Source organism: Phoca vitulina, unplaced genomic scaffold (assembly GCF_004348235.1).
Source record: "Phoca vitulina isolate PV1807 unplaced genomic scaffold, GSC_HSeal_1.0 scaffold3, whole genome shotgun sequence".
Lineage (NCBI taxonomy): Eukaryota > Metazoa > Chordata > Mammalia > Carnivora > Phocidae > Phoca > Phoca vitulina.
In genome coordinates, this window is record NW_022589706.1 from 6,911,655 (window position 1) to 6,929,438 (window position 17,784).

Here is a 17,784-nt window from a genome sequence, read left to right on the forward strand (position 1 = left end):
TTTTGGAATCCAAGTGGCCTTTTAAAAAAAAGAAACCGCTCTTAATCCCCTGCATCCAGTGAGTACTCACCATTGGAAAATGTTAAAAAAAAAAAAAAACTCGAATCTTGGAGAAGTGGATTTGACCTGTTACAATATGCTATTACATTTTTAGGATAAAACATCCCACCCAAATATCCATCACTACTGTCCCTTATGGATTGGATTCACTGTACTTACAGGACTATGTTTCCGTTTACTTAAAACTTTGGGGTGCAAACATAAGGCTTCTTTGAAAACATTTAAGGACACCATAATATAGTGAATGATGCTTGGACTGCAGTTCTTTGGTCCCTGCTGGACTTTTGAGTGCCTCTTTCTTAGTCCGTATCACAGTTTATTATATGAAGCTCCTCGAGACCCGTGGCTGTTTTGGTGTGACAAGAGCTCCGATGATCGGCAGAGTCGTCCCCAGTGTATCTTGTTCTGTTCAGTGTCCATTTGTCAGACGCTCCAGTTTTCCCTAGTAAACTACTCACCCCATCTGTGATCGGTCTCACTTTGCAGGGCAGAGGTCTTGCGAAGGGAGGATGTCAAGAGGCGCTCCATATATCTAAAGGTGATCTTCAACGACAAGGAAGTGTCCAGGACCAACAGTCGACCACTCGGGGCAGACTTCCGAGTTCACTTTGGACAGATTTTCAATTTGCAGATATTCAACTGGCCAGAGAGTTTAACGTTACAGGTATGCATTTTAATTATAGTCATTGTCCCAAGCATTTTTTTGGTGATCACAGGTATGAGTGGTTTTAAGATTTATTTATTTATTTTAGACAGAAAGAGAGAGAGAGAGAGAGAGAGAGAGTGCACAAGCAGGGGGAGGGGCAGAGGGAGGGGGGAGGGGAGGCAGACTCCCCACTGAGTGGGAAACCCACGGAGTGGGAAACATGGGGCTTGATCTCACAACCCTGAGATTATGACCTGAACCAAAACCAAGAGCCAGACGCTCAACCGACTGAGCCATCCAGGCGCTCCAGGTACAAGATGGTTTTAAGTCATCCATTGGCGACACTGGTGTCCTGATAGATTTTCAAGGTGAACAGAAGGTCAGCCTCCTCTTGGGCACGTCTGTCCTTATGGTCTTGGCAGAAGGAGATCTGTTTCCTCCTCACCTCCTGAAAATGCTGGCCACGGTGCTCCAGTGTGTGCCTCGAGATGGGGAAGGGGGATGAGAGGCAGGGGGTCCCTGGTTTTTTTCTTTGGAGGAGTACTTCAATATCGCTGTCTGCCTGGATCCTAGCATGAAATACCTCAGAAATCAATACCGCCATCATCACAGGTGGCTATGATGGGGTGGCTACAGGTTATAGGATTCCCTCAAAATAAATATCACCTCTAATCTAAATCCCACCATTAGCAATATATTTATTTGTGCCTATTTAGCTTCCTAGGGCTGCCCCAATTAAGCTGCTCAAACTTAGTGGCTTAAAACAACAGATACTTATTCTTTCACAGCTCTGGAGGGCCTGAGGTCTGAAATCTAGGGGTCAGTAGGGCCATGCTCCCCCCAAAGCTCTAAAGGAGAATCCTTCCATGCCTCTGCCGATTCTGGTGGCCCTTGGCGTCCCTTGGCTTATAGCGTCACTTCAATCTGCTGCCATCTTCATATGGCCACCTCCCTGTCTCTATGTGTCCTTTTTTGTTTCTTACAAGGACATTCTCACTGGACTTAGGCCAACCGCAATCCCATGTGAGCTGATCTTGATGTTTAACTAATTACATCTATAAAGACCCTATTTCCAGATAAGGTCACATTCTGTGGTTCCAGGTAGACAGTAATTTTTAGAGGACACTATTTAATCCACTACGGTGTCCAAGCTTGCTGTTCTAATGGTGAATCCTCTTCTATGACGCTAACAGAATTCTCTTTTATGATAGCCTGTTAGCTAGGGTTGCAAATGTCTGGCACACGTGCCTTTGCTTGCCATCCACTACCCACGTAGTCTGCATCCACCAGGTGTGCACACATGTCTCGTTCCCATCCACCACCCTTGCAAGAAATGACTACTCGGTCGTGTCTTCTTCCCCCGCACTGAGGCTGGATAGGACTTCAGAATCCTTCTCAACACTGTCCTTGAGGCGGCCGCTACCTATTGGTTGTAACTGACGTTAGCTGCAGGTACCATTACAGCTGCATCATTATTAAAATATTTAGGGGTACATGGGTGGCTCAGTCAGTTGAGCATCTGCCTTTGGCTCAGGTCATGATCCCAGGGTCCCAGATTCCAGCCCCGCATCGGGCTCCCTGCTAGGCAGGGAGTCTGCTTGTCCCTCTTGCTCTGCCTCTCCACCTGCTTGTGCTCTGTCTTTCTCTCTCAAATAAATAAAATCTTTAATAAAATAAAATAAAATACTTAAATACTTCTGTACTGCATTCCCCAAATGCCTCCCTGGCCACGTAGACCCCACTTCCAAGATCCCCTGGACCTTCGCACAATGAGCCAATTAAAGAGTGTGTGAACAGGCTAATGCCTCCAGGACCTTGTTCTCATGTGTGGCTAGCATCTCTTCTGATTGGTTAGCGCTTGGCTGTGAATATTCTTTGGTATTTTGGACATCAACCGTTACCTAGATCCCAGTAGTCGGAGGGGGAGACGAACCATGAGAGACTATGGACTCTGAGAAACAAACCGAGGGTTCTAGAGCGGAGGGGGGTGGGAGGATGGGTTAGCCTGGTGATGGGTATTGAGGAGGGCACGTTCTGCATGGAGCACTGGTGTTATACGCAAACAATGAATCATGGAACACTACATCAAAAACTAATGCTGTACTGTATGGTGATTAACATAACATAATAAAAAAAAATACATTGAAAAAAAAAAGCCTATTAAAACTGGTAGAGGAGGGTGTCTGCGTAGCTCGGTCAGTTAAGCATCCGACTCTTGATTTGGCTCAGGTCATGATCTCAGGGTCATGAGATGGAGCTCCCCCACCCCCCGTGTCAGGCTCAGCACTCAGAGCAGTCTGCTTAAGATTCTCTCCCTCTCCCTCTGTCCCTCCCCTCCCCAACTTGTGCACGCACGCACTCTCTCTCTCTAAAATAAATAAATATAAAAAAATAAAGAGGACTTAAAAAAACCGGTAGAGGAAGTTTGAGACAGCTAAGATAGGGAGCCCTCTTGAAATGGGAAGGAAGCATAGTAGCAGTGCTCGGGATGAGATTAGGGCTGCCAAGCGATGGGAGGGGGACCCTAAAAGGGTCAGCCCTGAGCACCCAAGGTCAACCACCTCAGATGGGGATCGCCCCAGAGACTGCAGCAGTTTTATCCTGTCCCGTTTCATCCGTGATCTGGGGGTGGCGAGGGCAGAGGGCGGTCCTCACTTACACGGCACCACACATCAAGACTCAAGCCAGATTCTCTGCCATATGGATAACACCACTGATATCTACACAATTGAATAAGGTTTGGTTTTGTTTTTTCTTTTTTTTCAATTTTAGAGCTGACTTGTCCCAGTCACTGCTTTAATCTTTAAAACCTTGTCCAATTTTTAAGAAAGTGTCTATGTATTCTGGAACTTGAAAAAAAATAGAACTTATTTTGCTGGTACCCTGAAAGTTAACTTCGGGCGGGAGGAGAAAGCAAGGACATTTTGTTAACGTAAAAAATGGTATTTGAAAGGGGATTGGATTTGGAGGTTTGGTGAAAAACTGAGCTTTCTTAAAGCCTGAAAATTCCCTTTCTGGGATCATCCGTGGGGAGATAATCTCTGTAAGTTGCTACTTGCTTCCGCCTTGGTTTACAATGCTGTGTGGATACAGAGGGTGAAATTGGGGTGATGCCGCCTGCCCAGTCACCCAGAGTCACCTCCCACTCTGCGCTGGGAGGTGAGCTGGAGCTGCCCAGGCTCTCGGGTGTCAGGTTCATGCCCACCCTCCCAGCCCTCTCCTCCGGGGCCCCTGCTGACTGCCTGCACCACACCGAGGGTTCCTGTTAGCAAAGCCACGTCTAGGGGCTCTGGGATCCTAGGGACTGGGTTGCACCTCACCACCACTCCCTGTGAGACACACCATTATTTGCATCACTTAACTACCATGCACCGTGGATCAAAAGACACAATCCCATTTCAGATATGCTGAGATTTAAAAATCTAGTACTCTCTGTACCACTAAGACCTGATTAAGAGAGGCTTTTCTGTCTGGGGATTCCGTGAGTAAGGAGCTGGGGGGCAGTGCCCTTCTGTTTGGATGGCCAAGGCCTTTGGATGTTTAAAATCTGAATGCCTTTGGCATAAGTGTTGCCCCCCACTGGTTCCAAAGCCCCACATCTTCACCACTTCCCGTATGAACCTCCTGCCGTGGCCCTGAACCCATGTGGCTTTAGCAACAGTTTAAAGAAAGATTTACTGCACACGAAAAACTGTCTAAATTAAGAATAACACTTGATGGAGGGGCGCCTGGGTGGCTCAGTCCATTAAGCGTCTGCCTTCCACTCAGGTCATGATCCTGGAGTCCTTGGATCGAGCCCCAAGTCAGGCTCCCTGTTCAGTGGGGAGCCTACTTTTCCCTCTCCTCCTCGCTCGTATGCTCTCTCTCATTATCTCTGTCTCTCTTTCCCAAATAAATAAGTAAAAATCTTTAAAAAAAAAAAAAAGAAGAAGAAGAAGAAGAAAACTTGATGGAGAAAGTACATGAACACAAACCCCAGAAGCCAACCTGTTGCTGTACTGTCACCTGCCCTGAATATCGAGGGGTTGCTGGAGGCCCCCATGTGAGTCCCTGCATACTGGGTCCACAGAATAGGAAAGCGTCCAGTTATTCAGAGTTTGCCCCCTCATTTGAATTCTGTCCTTGACTCATCTCCCCCATTCCTCCCTGCAGAGGAAACGCTGACATGAGGAGACCAAGATTAAGGGGAAAAAGCATGTAGAGGGGCAGAGTGAAGCGAGGGATAATGATGTGGGATAACATGGCCAGTAGGAAGGAGAGGGAGCCCTGATAGGGGACACCCACTGAGAAGAGCACAAAGGACAGGAGAGGAGCCCCCCCGCCAGCAGGTGTCCCTGTACTCAGACCCCCTGGCAGCCTGTGACAGCCTCTCTGCTGGGCAATCATACATCTTCTGAATTTCCGTAGAAGGAAAGACGTCCTCCCTCTTCCATCATCACCAATATTTTACTTCACATTTATCTGAAGTAGAAGGGAAGCTCCTAACCTCTCTCCTGTTTGCTACCTTGGATATTAGCTTGGTTGGATGTTGCAATCAAAACAGTTTTTTTAAGTAATATGAAAAAAGGAATTCTCTAAAATATGATGAAATAAATCTTTTAACTAAACAAGCAAAATTTTATCCTGGAATACCAAGAATATATTCGTAGGCAATTAGCCTGGCCCTAAGAGCTGAATCATGTAATCTTTAGATATTACAAATTAAAAGAGCCTTGGCTAAATTCTTAAGCTGTCTATAGAGATGTGATAATGGATCAAATCACATATCATAATGGCTCAATGGCATAATTTTTATGATTGAGGAGTAGTTACAGATGAAATTAATTTAAGGGCTATTGTATTTCAACTCTCTAGGAATTGAGCTATGCCATTTGGGAATTTTCCACATAATTTCAAGTGTGGAATTAGGGAAGGTTCAAGAATTACTGGCAGCTTTAAGAGGGTGAGGAAAATTGCCTTAAATGTATCTGTTTACTCCAGCATTATCAAATCCTTAACTTTAGAGCCCAGAGTACTTCAGAAAAAGTTCTGAGATTCTCAAAACTATAATGCATCAGTTGGCGACCCAACAACCACGCCGTGCATGTTTGCTGCTTAAGAGCCAATTGAGTGTCTAATCCTGAGCCAGGCGTGAGGTAGAGAACTGAAAGCCCAAGCCCCAGGCCAGAGGGGTCCGCATGGCGCTGGCTGGGGGAGCTTTGAATCCTGCTGGGAGAGGAGGAGAGAGCTCCAGAGAAGCAGTACTTGGCTTTGTGCAGATGTCAGGGACCCGTGATGGGAACAGTGTTAACTGAGGGGTTTGATTCCTTGCATGTTTTGAACCCGAAGGCTGAAGCCAGGCTTGAGAAAAGAATGCGCGGGGGGGGGGGGGGGGGGGGGGGCGGCGGCGTATGAAGCAGGAGATAAGGCCAGAGCCGGCACAAAAAGCCAGCAGTAAGGCAACGGAATGGGATGGGGCCCAGCACTGGAAGCAGGTGGAAGGCATTAATTAAAACAACTGGGACCTTGAAAGGAGGGATGGACAGCACTTCGTGACAGCCAGACCTGTGACAGTACAAAGGAGTTGAACCACGGCTGGCCCCAAGGGGAGGGTGAGGCTGGACTTCTCGGGACTGGGGAATAGGAGCAGGCCCAGAGTCCCTCCAGAAAGGTCCTAAAAATCTCCGCTTCTGAGGTCTTTCCAAAACAAATGCTTGGCCTTTCACAAGAATGAAGGTTGATTTAGAAATAAAATAGTTTTGTGGTGCCTGGGTGGCTCAGTCAGTGAAGCGTCCGTCTCTTGATTTCGGCTCAGGTCATGATCTCAGGGTCGTGGGATCGAGCCCCATGTCAGGCTCCGCGCTGGGTGTGGAGCCTGCTTAGGATTCTCTCTCCCTTGCCCTAAAAAAGGAAGGGAGGGAGGGTGGGAGGGAAAGAAAATAATTTTGTGATGATTAGCTTTATTTCTTCATCATTCACATCTGTATCAGTCTTTTGTCTTCCTGACCCCCCCAAACTGACAACGATCACGTGCTGCTGGGTGGCGCTTACATTTTGTAGCATCATTTTTCCTTATGAATCAGTCCTGTTGAGCTGTCATATCCCTGGCACGTGGACTGAGATTGGGGATTTTTCCTTTGAACCTAGTTGGTGGTAACTCGAGTTCCTTCCTACGTCCTCTCCTGATCTCTCTCGCTCGTCCGCAGAACTGCATTATTGGAGTGGGGGAAACGGTCCTGTTTGGAGAAGTGTCTTTGTCAGCCCTTGTCCGACTCACTTTCATGATTGCTACTAGTCCTTTGTGGACGTTAGTCCAAAACATAGTTTTTGCACACACATCTCTATCTACTCAGTTGCATGATGCTGAGTCAGGCTGTTGAAAGCTGACTCTAGGAGCCAAGGGGAGCAGATACCAGAGGCCCTGGGGTGTGCAGAACAGAGGAGCCAGGGGGCCAAGAGCAGGGAGAAAGGACAGTGGCTGCACTGGGAGGACAGGGCAGGGGTCCAGGTGAGGTCATCTGCAGGTGAGAAGATGCAGGCTGGACTGGACAGAGGCCTGTGAAATGGAGAAGATCTGTAGGAAATAACACTTACTGCTTATCTAACCGCAACACCAGGTTTTTCACAAACGCTGTCTGATGTTATCCTAAAGAAAACCACAGGTGCTGTTATTCTCCCGCTGAGCTTCAGAGTTGCTGAGAAACTTTACAACACCGAGCAGGTCAAGAGGCAGAGGAGAATTCAAACCCAGGCCTGTCTGACTCTAAATTTTACACTCATTTCACCCTGTTCATTGGGTATATCGGTAAAGAAGAGCGAAGTCTAATATTTGATGTATCTCTGCACTTTGAGAGCTAATCACTGTGGGAGAAGTCTTAGAAAACACTGTCGGCTGTCCCAGCACATTGAGCCGCGTAGCTATTTGGTAGTATGTGGTATAACAGCTCCTGAGCACCTGCAATATTGCAGGCACCGTGCTTTGTGTATAAACTCATTCCATCTTCACCGCAGTCCCGCGGTAGCTGTACTATGGTCCCCGTTATACTGAAATGCTGAGACCTTAAGTACCTGCCCTAACATCACACAGCCAGAAGGTGGCAGGGCCAGCCCCGAGCCCCCAGCCCCCAGAACCGGCTTCCATATCTACCTCATCATGCTGCACCCACCGGTAGTTTGTACCTTGGCTCCAACGAGTGGCTTATTGCATAGACATTTGCAAGGCATGGGGGTCGGGGGGTAGGGGGATCAGGAAGATGAACCTGATGTGGTCTCCGACACAGCAATAGGCTGCAGTGGGGAAATGACAGGAGGACCTGGTGACTGAGGTCCAGCGGGGCAGGGGGAGAAAAAGGGAAGATGCCAAGAGAAGGCTCCCTCTCCCAGAGGCTCGGCAGAGAAGGGAAGGAGGGAAATGGATCAGGGTTTGACAGGGATCGTGGCTTACTTTAGGGTGTTGATTTGAGCATCTCTGTTGAATGTGAATCAGTGATATTTCCTGTCATGTTTCTCCCTTAGCATTCCACCTTCAAACACACACACAAGCCCTCGTTTTGCTCAGAGCAGTGCTTCTCAAGCAGAGGTAATTTTGCACCCCAGGGGACGTGTGGCAGTGCTGGACACATTTTAATAGTAACAAGTGGGGAGCTAGTGGGCACCTCTAATGGGTTGAGGCCAGGGATGTTGCTAAACAGCCTACACTGTACGGGACAGCTCACCACAGTGAAGAATCGTCCGACCCCAAATGTCAATAGTGCTGAGGTTGACAACCCCAGACTTAGGGAAAAAACAAAAGTTAAACTTAATTATACAGAAAGCTGTTTACAAACACCAAGCCCAAGGTGCCCATTTTCTGATTTTTTGAAAACAGCCTTGCACGCTAGCATTAAATAGAACTCCTGCCACCTTGAAAGAGCAGAGTGAAAAGTGTGGGAAAATTTTGGATGTTTTTTTGGCTTTGTCAGATGGAATCCCTTTTTCTTTATTAAAAAAAGTTGATGGGCACCTGGGTGGCTCAGTTGGTTAAGCGTCTGCCTTCGGCTCAGGTAATGATCTCAGGGTCCTGGATCGAGCCCCGCGTCGGGCTCCCTGCTCAGAGGGGAGCCTGCTTGTCCCCCTACTTCTGCCCCTTCCCCTGTATGCATGCTCTCTCGCTCTCTCCCTCTCTCTCTCTCTGTCTCAAATAAATAATCTTTTAAAAAAATAAAATAATTTTAAAAGTTGATAATGATCTTCCAAGACAGTAGTCTCAATTAGCAAACCTTCCACTCCCCTAGAGTTCATAATGCCTCTGTCCTAAAGACTCAGCACCAAGAGTCTCCATTTAGTTCTTCTCCTGACATTAAATAGGAATGTGTTTCCAGAGACTGGGAACAAGGACCTTTCCTCTGACGTCCACCAGAAATGCCCTTTCTACAATAACTGCATGTTTTATGGGTCATTACTTAAGCACAATGACCAGCACAGGGCACACCCACAAGGAATAAAAACCAAAACAGAAAAGCTTAGAAGGAACTCTTGTGGTCCTTCCACACTAAAGTTTTTGTTGAATTTTTCAAGTCCAACAGAGATGTTTTTTGTAAAGCCGTTGGTGCCATGTAATACAGAAACTTTATCTTACACAGCTAAATAAGCAAACACTGGGTTCTTATGTTATAGAAAGAGATGCAAGGTATATGAAAAATATTTGGATTTGTTCTTATTTTTAAATATGCTTCACACACTTATTTAACTGCATTGGGTGTTGGAACATTTTGGAATTCTGAAGTAGTAGAAGGTGAGAGAGTCACAAGGTCAGAGACACAAGGTTTAATGAAATATTAAATACTGCATTCATGTCACTTTCTGAAACTTGTTTTGCCATCATAAATGGTATTTTCTAATTATTGGTATGCTTTCTTTTCCCTTAACTTGAAGTAATATCAGGACTTCATTAGCTTCTGATTTTTTTAAAAGCATTTAAGCCTTAATGTAGTTCATTTTTCACCTCCTTGCCTGCCTTTGGGGACACATAAATATAGATGATTTCATTACAAATATGCAATATGCCATAAAATTCCTACAAATCCTCAGCAACTTAATGTCTTTCTTGAAAAAAATTAGTGTCTTGAAAAGACAGATCTTACAAGTTTAATTTAAATAAAAGAAATTCTTATTTCATAGAGTTTACCAAAACCAGTTGACCAGCAAGATTTAACAAGATATTTGGAAAGTGTAATTATGTTTATGAAAGAGCTTTGTAAACCACAAAGTACTATAAAAATGCAAGAGCTTATTGTCAATTGTATGCCCAGAGGAAGAAGAATAAACATTTATTGAGCTCATAAGGAAGGAAAGAGACTTTTCACACCATGTCCTAATGCTTCACCACTGCCTTCCTGCAGAGCTTTAAATAATGTCTTCATTTTACAATGAAAGCAAAAAGCAGGGAACGTCATGCCCAAGGTCACATAGCTACTAAGTGTCAATGTCAGGATTCCAGATCTGTTGAAACACAAGGCTGCCCTGTCCTATCCACCACACTGCCCTCTACAGGCTGCGAGAAGAGTGTCAAGTAGGGAGTAAAATAAGTGAGAAAATCTGAGAGCCTTACTACACCCAGGTCTACCAGCTGTTCAGAGAAGAAAACCATTCCCTTCCATGGATTTATCATTCAATGCCTTATTTCTAGGGGCGCCTGACTGGTTCAGTCAGTGGAGCATGTGACTCTTGATCTCAGGGTCAAGAGTTTGAGCCCCACATTAAGGGTAGAGTTTACTTAATAATAATAATAATAATAATGCCTTACTTCTCTTAAGAGTTAGCATGCTCCCTTATAAATACATTAATTCTCAGATGGCAGGTACTGGGCATTCAAAGGGAAATCAAGCAAGACCCCTATCCTCAAGAATCTCCATGTCCAGTGAGACAGACAATGCATAAACAAGAAATTTCGATAGAGCGGAAATTGTTTCTCTAGGGAAAACACAGGGTATGGTGGTGGCACATAAGTGGGTAGGGGTGGGCAGGTGGCAACTCTCCGCATGTCTCGCTTGGTGCCTAGTACACGTGGGCACCTTGCAGTGAGTTAAAGCACCTGCTCTGGAGTGAACGGGACACATCTGCCTTGCTGAGGCAGCATCCCTCTTGAGAGTTCTGAGCAACCAAGGAGTCTGAGACAGGAATAGCTCAGTAGTCTTTTGATCACAATCACATATGCTGAGTGATCCTTTAAGTTTTCATTATAAACATTGCTTTTTTTTTTTTTTGCTTGTTTGTTTGCTTTTAAAGTAGGCTTCATGCCCATCATGGAGCCCAACATGGAGTTTGAACCCACAACCCTGAGATCAAGACCTGAGCTGAGATCAAGAGTCAGATGCTTAACCAACTGAGCCACCCAGGCGCCCCTAGACATTGTTTTTATAGTACTTTCATTTTTTGTTGTTTTTTTAATTCAGATTTTAAATACTCTTTCAATCATTATTTCTCACCAGTTTGTCTAAACTAATTATATTTTCTGGATCATGGCTATGACTTTAAAAGAATTCTTAATTGTTTGATCACCTTTCAGGTTGTCCTTGGCCCATAAGGAAGACATAGCAAAAAAGTGTATGAGTTTTGAAGTGAAACAGTTGTGGATTCAAATCCCAGCTTTTTGAATTACCAAATGAATGGCTGGAGGAGTTTCTCCTCTTGGACCCTCAAATCCATCATCCAGAATTGTTGGGTCTATTATCCGGCTTAATCTTCACCACAAACCATCCTTCATAGGAATGTGTGAAAGATTGAACAAAATGCCAGACCAAAAGCCCATACTGGGGGCTGCATACAAATGGATGTCTCAATTAAAATGTTGGCCAAAAAAAAAAAAAAGTTTTAAAAAGGAAAGAAAACATACCATTTTCTCAGGCTGAAACTTCATGCTAGTGAGTCCATAATTTAACAGGTCAACCAAGGTCTTCTGTGCAAGAAAAAATAATCTGCTCTATGTTCTTTAAGTTCTGTAAGATTACAACTCCTATGGGAGTTTGGGGCAAGCAATAAATGGCACTCCTTTTTCCATTAGAGCTCTAAACCAATAAAAATACAGAGAAATTTAAAAATTATGAAAAGGGAGGAGTGTCGCCTACAAATTAATAGAGGCTTGAGGGACTTATCAATCAGTCACACTGTACAGAATATATTTTGATCCTGATTCAAACAAAGCTTTACAGTAATTTCTTGAGACTCTGAAGGAAATGTGAAATTACTGATATTTGACATTATGAAGGAATTACTGTGATAATAATATTAAAACTATGCTTTTTTTATATCCTTGTCTTTTAGAGACACATATTGAAATATTTACAGATGAAATGATGTCTGGGTTCCAAATATTGGTGGAGAGGGGAAAGCATGAGAGTAGAGATGAAACCAGGTTGGCCGTAAGCTAATGGTATTTGAAGCCAGGTGATGGGTTCATGCTATATTGTTCTTCTAGGATTATATGTTTGACATTTTCCATAAAAGATGTTTTTTAATAGAGAACAAAATATCACCTCTTTTACTGATAAAGATGAATTTGGAGAATGTGGCATTACTCATGGGCTTCCTGCTGAGCCCTGAATTAGGTGGACTTGGACACTTGGCACAAGTGGGCCCTGACAATCACAGGTCTCTTAGGGCACACAGCCTGTTAGAATAGCTCACAGTGATATTAAGTCTAGGGTCCTGAGTTCAGTGGTTATGTCTTTGTCTTTGCCCCAGTAGCCCCTCCAAGCTCAGTCAGCCATCTGGCAAATGCGAGCTGGTGGATACCAGGGAGACGGGGCCAGGATGGCAGCCTAGCACAAATTCAGACTCATCCTCATCCTTGAAAAAGAATTCATATCATATGCCCTGTAGGGGAGAGTGGGGGGAGAGGACCTGTAGTGTCATCTTTGTGCATGCCAGTGGTAAGTGGAAAGTATTGATCAGAGGGGGACTCTATTGCACAAGAAGAAAAATATGAAGATTTAATTAGTAAAAATAAAAGAAGTGAAATCAGCACTTTGGAGAAATGTGTACCAGCCAGAGACCTCTTGCAGGGAAAGAATAAAACACAGGAAAGAAGCCAGCAGAACTGTGGAATATTTTGACATCTTCTTACCACAAAAGTGCAATGATCCAAGGACACAAGAGAAATTTGATCCAATGGAACAAAGTTCCTACTGAAGCTGCCTTGTATATTCATAATCTACGGTTGCCTTGGCAATGGACCCTTAATCTCATGGAGATGGCAGTATAATGAGATACACCACAGTAATTAGACTGCAGCGGGTCTAGTTGGCTCCCTCTTGGGAGAAAGTCTGAGAAGGAGCTGGTAGGGTTTCAGCAGCCAACAAATTAAATGAGCTCTTGAAGGAAAGAATTTGAAAGATTTACTAAATAGTAGATTTGAACCTGATACTCTAGAGTACTTCTAGGTATGATACTTCTCCTATTGACTTTGAGGTTGGTGTAAATAATAAATCATCTAGTGGCATGCTCATTTTATCTGACCCATTCCACCTGATGGCGTTTCTTTCCGAGATAACATAAACCAGGAAAAAGAGGAATCCCATTCTCCAGATAACCTGTGTATTGGTTTGAAATGAAACAGTTTTGGTAGCCTACTAATTTGATTAACCTCTCTACCCCAGGATAGTAGACCAGACAAGAGGACAGGATGTCAACAACTTGGCCACAAATAGGGTGTAACTTATTGTCCATGGGAACCATAATAACACAACTCAACTTTTCCACTCTGAAATGGATGCTCTGGGCGAGAACAGTGGTTCACATAGATAAGTGGATTAAATATCTGGGAGTGAACACACTCCTGCTATTTTTCTTTGACTGTTTTTCTTCTTCAATTTCAGGTATATGAAACAATTGGACACAGTGGTACCACTTTGCTAGCGGAAGTGTTTCTGCCTATTCCTGAAACTACCATTGTCACTGGAAGGGCTCCCATTGAAGAAGTGGAGTTTAGCAGTAACCAGCATGTGACACTGGACCACGAGGGAGTTGGAAGTGGTATGGAAAGCTAATTATTATTAGTAGCTCACGATTTTACTGTCAGTTTTGAACATAGCTTTTTTTTTTCATTTTCAAACAACCAGAAAATTATAAAATTGCTTTCAGAAATTCAAATTAAAATGATGATATGCAATTTTTTGCAGTCTTTTTTTGTATACTGTTGGTGGCCAATAAATTCATATAACTAGGCAAGTATAAAGTAGTTTGACAATGTGGATAAAGACCTTTAAAATGCCTTTAACATCTTAATTTTTCTTCTAGGAATCTTTTATAAGGAAATAATTTGAAACGAGGACAAAGCTTTGTGCATAAAAAAATGTACATCATGGTATTATTCATAAGGCTGAAAAAATTGAAAAAACTTAAATAATTATAATAGGGATATTATTAATTAATATTATCTCTCTTATTCCCTGTAACTATGATTAGATAGATGACGTACCTTCTCTGTTCACCATGTTTCTTAACTCTATAATATACCTTGCTGTCTTTTTCTTTCACTACTGTATTCTGTAAAACTTCTTTAAATCTGTCTTCCAAGTCATGAATTCACTCTTTGGCTGTGTCTAATCACTGAAGCTCATCACTGAGTTTTTCATTTTAATTATTGCATTTTTCACCTCTAGAAATTCTATTTAATTCTTTTCCAATCTGTCTGGTCAGTTCTGATAACGTTTGTCCTTTCCTCCGACTCTCAATCATTTCATTTCTTTTATTCAGTCATTACTTCCTTTATTTTTAAAAACGTATTACACATACTTTTTAACATTCTGTATCTGATCATTTCAATACCTACCTGCGTATTGGTCTGATTCTGTTGCCCCTTTTCATGGTGTCTTGTTTCCTTATGTGTCTAGTGATTTTCTATTGTGAGCTCGTATCTGGAGATGTATCTGCAAGAATTCTTTGAGGCTCAAATCCAATTGCCAACCTGCAAGTCTGGAGATCTAGGCTTTAGTTCCAGCTCTCACACTGATAAGGTGTGGCACCCTAGTAATTATGTAATCTCTTTGAATATCATTGTCTTCATACACAAAATGAATCTAAAGATACCTCCTTTAATGTCTTTTAGGGTTATTTTGAAGATTAAAGTGGACGTTCAATTTGAAGGAAAGATCTTTGAAAAATACAAAGATGCTCTTACAGTGTAATAGTGGTTCTGTTTTGTGCTGCTAATATTAACTGGAACTCCAGGGCATGCAGTCGCTATATTTAGTGCTTGAAAATCTTTTCTTCCTTTAGTTGATTAAACAACCTGCCCCAAGACTTTTTATCATTAATTTCCAATCGGTAGAGGCCAGATAAGTAAGTGAGGCTTATGGTTGCCCAGTAGTTTAAGAGTAGCTGAGGTTTGTTGAGTGGCCACGGTCTTCCAGGCACTAAGTGCTCTGACGTGTGGCTCCTCACTAGGGCGTACCCCCACCCTCAGGCACTTGAACTTATTCCTTCTGCCAAAATGCTCTTTCCCAACATATCTGCATGTCTCATTTCCTCCTTTTCTTCAGGCCTTTATCCAAAAGTCCCCTCTCATGGAGCCTCCTCTGCCACCCCATCTAAAAGTTCAGCCCTTCCCCACCCCCCCAAATGCACATTTTCTATATATGTTCCCTAATTTATGGTTTCTCCTCCACATTTATCCCTCTCTAACGTACCACATGTTCCTCTTTTTTATTTATTTGTTTTATTTTTTTATTAACATATAATAACCCTTGTTTCAGGGGTACAGGTCTGTGATTCATCAGTCTTACACAGTTCACAGCACTCACCATAGCACATACCCTCCCCAATGTCCATCACCCAGCCACCCCATCCCTCCCACCCCCCTCCACTCCAGCAACCCTCAGTTTGTTTCCTGAGATTAAGAGTCTCCTATGGTTTGTCTCCCTCTCCAGTTTCGTCTTGTTTCATTTTTCCCTCTCTCCCCCTATGATCCTCGGTCTTGTTTCTCAAATTCCTCATATCAGTGAGATCATATGATACTTGTCTTTCTCTGATTGATTTAATTCGCTTAGCATAATACCCTCTAGTTCCATCCACATCATTGCAAAGGCAAGATTTCATTTTTTGATGGCTGCATAATATTCCATTGTATATATATACCACTTCTTCTTTATCCATTCATCTGTTGATGGACATCTAGGCTCTTTCCATAGTTTGGCTATTGTGGACATTGCTGCTATAAACATTGGGGTGCATGTGCACCTTCAGATCACTACATTTGTATCTTTGGGGTAAATACCCAGTAGTGCAATTGCTAGGTCATAGGGTAGCTCTATTTTCAACTTTTTGAGGAACCTCCATACTGTTTTCCAGAGTGGCTGCACCAGCTTGCATTCCCACCAACTTCTTATCAATTCCTTTTTTAAAATCTTTTTTAATTTTCATCTTCACAGTCATATTTCATCCCTTCATTGTATTTACACTTATTTTTGTGTATATATATAAGTTTTTCTTTCCTTAAAATTTTTGGAGACAATTTCTTCTAACAGACCAAAATACACCCAAAATCTATTGTGTGGCTCTGTTCTGTTCACCAGACTAATCATATTTTTTTTTCCTTTCTTTTCCCCCCAGTTTCGGGTCTCTTCTGATTTGTTTAGTGTATATTTTTCTAGGGTTGTTGTTACCATTTTAGCATTTTCTTAGCATTTTGTTCTCTCATTCATCTATTCTCCTCTGGACAAAATGACAAGATGGAAAAACTCACCTCAAAAATAACAAGAGGCAGTACCAACTGCCAGGGACCTAATCAATACAGACATTAGTAAGATGTTGGAACTAGAATTCAAAATAACAATGATAAAGAGACTAGCTGAGCTTGAAAAAAGCATAGAAGATACTAGAGAATCCCTTTCTGAAGAAGTAAAAGAACTAAAATCTAACCAAGTAGAAATCAAAAAGGCTATTAATGAGGTGCAATAAAAAATGGAGGTTCTAACTGCTAGGATAAATGAGGCAGAAGAGAGAATTAGTGATATAGGAGACCAAATGATGGAGAATAAAGAAGCTGAGAAAAAGATAAACAACTACTGGATCACAAGGGGAGATTAGAGAGATAAGTGATACCATAAAGCAAAACAACATTAGAATAATCGGGATCCCAGAAGAAGAAAGAGAGAGGGGGGCAGAAGGTATATTGGAACAAATTATAGCAGAGAACCTCCTTAATTTGGGGAAGGAAACAGGCATCAAAATCCAGGAGGCACAGAGATCCCCCCTCAAGATCAATAAAAATAGGTCAACCCCCCAACATCTAATAGTAAAACTCACACGTTCCTCTTATTTCTCTTATTTATTGCCTGCCTCCCTTGCTGGAATATAAACTCCTTGAGAACAGGGATTCTCATCAGTTCTGCTTCTTTACTGCAATCTGCAGTCCCTAGAATAGTGCCTGGCATGAAGGAGGGGCTCAAATGCATATCTATTGACTGAGTGAATGAATGGAGGTCTTCATTGTCATCTTTTTAGGAGGTACTATTTTTATCCCTATTTTATACATAAAGAAATGAAGGCTCAGAGAAGTTAAGCAATCTGTTTGTGGTCACACAGCTGTTAAGTGGCAGAACCAGAATAGGCACACAGATGTCCCACTACACAGTGCCTCATTCATTCTGTAAGGTCTACACACTGCTGTCAGAGCTAGAACCAAGTGGCCAATGCTGAGCATCATTGCCTGAAGAAGTTCAAGGATGCTGATCGGAATTATGTTCCATCCTGCCAGCCCTATAGCCCCTCCATCCCATTTGACTGTCTGCTTTCCTACCAGGGCTGGGCTCGCTCCCTTTTCCTCAACAACGTCTTTGTAATCTGGTGTTTCCCTAGGAGTGCCCTTCTCATTTGAAGCGGACGGTAGTAATCAACTGATTCTAATGACCTCGGGGAAGGTGTCCAACGGTGTGGCTTGGGCCATTGGAGAAAACGGGATCCCTTTAATTCCCCCACTGTCACAGCAGAACATCGGATTTAGAAGGTATTGTGTGTCTAGAATAAATGCATGAGTAATGTCAGCGTTTGCATTCATGACACGGGAGGGGGAAGCTTGCAATATCACATTCTTTCCTTTTATTCTCATGTGCCAGTATTTT

At 43.1% G+C, this 17,784-nt stretch overlaps 1 protein-coding gene across 4 annotated transcripts in view; it reads left to right on the plus strand.

Moving 5' to 3' along the window:
* Positions 1-17,784, plus strand: part of CC2D2A (coiled-coil and C2 domain containing 2A) — a 137,486-nt gene that overhangs the window by 68,457 nt on the left and 51,245 nt on the right. For all 4 annotated transcript variants that reach the window (XM_032399981.1, XM_032399987.1, XM_032399996.1 and 1 more), the window contains 3 exons: positions 547-724; positions 13,540-13,696; positions 17,522-17,669. In XM_032399981.1, the coding sequence (XP_032255872.1) occupies positions 547-724; positions 13,540-13,696; positions 17,522-17,669 (483 nt within the window). The remainder of the gene's footprint in view (positions 1-546; positions 725-13,539; positions 13,697-17,521; positions 17,670-17,784) is intronic.